This window comes from Bos taurus, chromosome 16, assembly GCF_002263795.3.
Source record: "Bos taurus isolate L1 Dominette 01449 registration number 42190680 breed Hereford chromosome 16, ARS-UCD2.0, whole genome shotgun sequence".
Taxonomy (NCBI): domain Eukaryota; kingdom Metazoa; phylum Chordata; class Mammalia; order Artiodactyla; family Bovidae; genus Bos; species Bos taurus.
This window is the reverse complement of record NC_037343.1, coordinates 54,373,115-54,376,127: the sequence shown is the minus strand read 5'-3', so window position 1 is coordinate 54,376,127 and position 3,013 is coordinate 54,373,115. Positions and strand designations below refer to the sequence as shown.

The 3,013-nt window shown below is 47.9% G+C and overlaps 1 protein-coding gene across 1 annotated transcript; it reads left to right on the top strand.

The window, feature by feature from the left end:
* The first annotated feature begins 644 nt into the window (after window positions 1-644).
* Window positions 645-2,794, top strand: LOC789138 (PRAME family member 12-like). The gene is made up of 2 exons (XM_024976569.2): window positions 645-1,317; window positions 2,221-2,794. Exons 1-2 carry the CDS (start codon window positions 797-799, stop codon window positions 2,792-2,794), a joined length of 1,095 nt encoding a protein of 364 aa, XP_024832337.2. The 5' UTR covers window positions 645-796.
* The last annotated feature ends 219 nt before the right edge of the window (window positions 2,795-3,013 follow it).

The window sequence follows — 3,013 nt, the reverse complement described above, 5'->3', positions numbered from 1 at the left end:
GGCAGTTTCCACAAGATTCTTTTTGAAGCAGAGCCAGGATGAGTGTCCCGACCCCACCCAGACTCTTGGACCTGGCTGGAATGCACCTGATCAAGGAAGATGCCTTGGTCTGTTCTGCTCTGGAGTTTTTGCCCACAGAGCTCTTCCCACCCCTCTTCATGGACGCCTTCCGTGGGAGACACATCAAGACCCTAAAGGCCATGGTGCAAGCCTGGCCCTTTGTCTGCCTGCCTCTGGGGGGCCTCATTGACCTGCCTCATGTGGGGCCCCTACAAGCAGTGCTGGAAGCACTTGATGTCCTGCTTGCCCAGAAGGTTCGTTCCAGGTGAGTCAGATCTAGATAGCTTGATAGGGTTCTGGGCATCCTGGAAGAGACATCTGGGCTGGGCTAAGTGGATGGCCAATGGATGGGCCAGAGGGTTCTGAGGATGGCAGTGAAGAAGCTCAGAGGCCTTGGCTCACTATGGAAAATATTTTACTGATGTGTAAATGTGCCTACCATGCAAGGGAGATTGAAAGAACATGCCCCATCTCCTTCCTATGATGCTTAATCCCACTAGAAGTGGAGAACTAGAAAGGAGAAAGGGAGTTGGAGGAAAGAGAGGCAGAAGAAGGCAAGGCAGCAGGTGATGAGATATGTGAAATAAAAGCACGGGTGGGCAGTCATTTGTCAAATTCTGAGACTGTGGTTGCATTCTGTGTGGATTTTAATGCATCCCTGTTAATCTCCTGTCCTTATAGGAGGTGCAAACTGCGGGTGCTAGATTTGCGGAATACTGGCCAGAGCTTCTGGAGCATGTGGTCTGGAGCCAGCACCCATGGGTTCTCAAGATTAGGAATGGCACCAGTGGCTGAGCAGAGCTCAAAGACCCATCAGCCCTTGGCTCCCCTGAAGATATACATAGAGCTTTGCCTAAAGAAAATGACCCTGGATAACTTCCTTACCTACCTCCTCAGGTGGATGGAGCAGAGAAAAGCTTCCATTCACCTCTGCTGTAAGAAGCTGACCATCTTTGCAATGCCTGTGGAAAATGTCATGAAGGTCCTGAATATGGTGCAGCTGGACTGTATCCAGGAGGTGCAAGTGAATTGGATTTGGCATCTGTCCACCCTGGCCAAGTTTGCTCCTCTCCTGGGTCAGATGAGCAACGTGCAGAGACTCCTTCTCTCCCGCAGTCACGTGTCTGCTCTTGAGAAACAGGAGCAGCAGGAGCAAGTTGTCCAATTTACCTCTCAGTTTCTCAAGCTGCACCATCTCCAGGATCTCTATCTAGACTCTCCCTCCTTCCTTGAAGGTTGCCTGGACCAGATGCTCAGGTGAGTGTGGAACATTGGCTGGGTAACAGTGAACACATCACTGGCATGTGAAGCACACAGGGTCCCTAGCTGCTCTATCCTGAGCCATGGTATCACTTCACCACCGAAATCAAGGTAGAAAAACAAACACAGACACCGTACTAGAAAGCTGTGTATGGTGTGGCTTGGACCCAGTGAGGGCAGATTCTTTCTTAAGGAGGGAAATCTATGTAACATGACTTAGGAAAATAGGCAAGTGAAAGGAGATCAAAGAAGGGAAGCCACCTATAATCAGAGCAATTTTAAAGAGATGGTCTGGGGAATTACCTGCCAGTCCAATGGTTAGAATTCTGCTCTTTCAGGGCTGAATGTCCAGGTTTGATCCCTGGTGGGAAAAGTAAGATTGCACAAGCCGCACATGTGATATGGCCAGCAAAAAAAAAAAAAAGGAAAAGAACGTGAGGGACAGAGGGAGACAGAGACAGAAAGAAAAACTGCTCTCACAGGCGGATTCATGTTGATGTACGGCAAAACCAATACAGTATTGTAATTAGCCTCTAATTAAAATAAATAAATCTAAATTAAAAAAACAAACAAACAAAAAAAAACTTTGTGCTCTCCAAGTTTCTGAACTTGTCTCAAATTACCAGGCCCTAAATGTTGCCTTTTCCAGATAAGTTAGTAAATATTTAAGAAATGCGTGATTCTGAGACAATAGTAGTGAAGTATGACCAGAGAACATACAAACCACAGATGGTTTGCAGGTGATGCAGAGATGAATTGTCAGGTTTAAAAGGAGACTGATCATTCTGAGTACTGACCTTCAGGAGACAGTTAGTAGGACCCTGTCTTTGGGCCAATCACCTTCCCAAAACAGCTGCCTCTCCTGGGTTTCTCAGACTTCATCACTTTTTTTCTCCCCAGATGCCTGATGACCCCCTTGGACCACCTAGCAATAACTAACTGCCGGCTTACAGAATCAGACCTGACCCATCTGTCCCAGTGCCCGAACATCCATCAGCTCAAAGGCCTGGATCTGAGTGGGGTTACCATGACTGACTTTAGTCCTAAGATCCTCTGCATTCTTCTGGAGCAAGTTGCAGCCACCCTCCAGGAACTGAACTTAGAGCAGTGTGGGATCACAGAGTCCCGACTTGAGTCCATCCTGCCTGTCCTGAGCTGCTGTTCCCAGCTCAGGACCTTCAGTCTGTGTGGGAATGTCCTCTCTATGGCCATCATGGAGAAGCTGCTGAGTCACACCACTGGGCTGTTCTACTTAAGTGATGAGTTTTACCCTGCCCCTCAGGAGAGTTACAGCCCTCATGGAGCCCTCCACCTGGGCCGACTGGCCAAACTTCGGGATAAACTCATTGAGATTATGCGGGATTTAGGACGTCCAAGGGCCATCTGGCTTAGCTCCAGCCCATGTCCTCGCTGGAGCAATAAGACATTCTATCCTGAGGAGCCCTTTCTGTATCAATGTTACATGTCTGCCTAGTTGGATGCACCTGCCAAAGCTTTCTTCTGGGCATTTGGAAACTAAAACATGGGGAATAGATGCATCATAAAAGGAAAACTGATCCATGGTTTCAGACATCAGCTCAGTATGAATGGGAAAAGTTAAGATGATACAGTGGAGATGCAGGATTTCAAGGAGAAATGTAGACTCTGAGAGGTGTTGGGACCTTCAGAGACTTGGGTTTATAGCATCACAAAG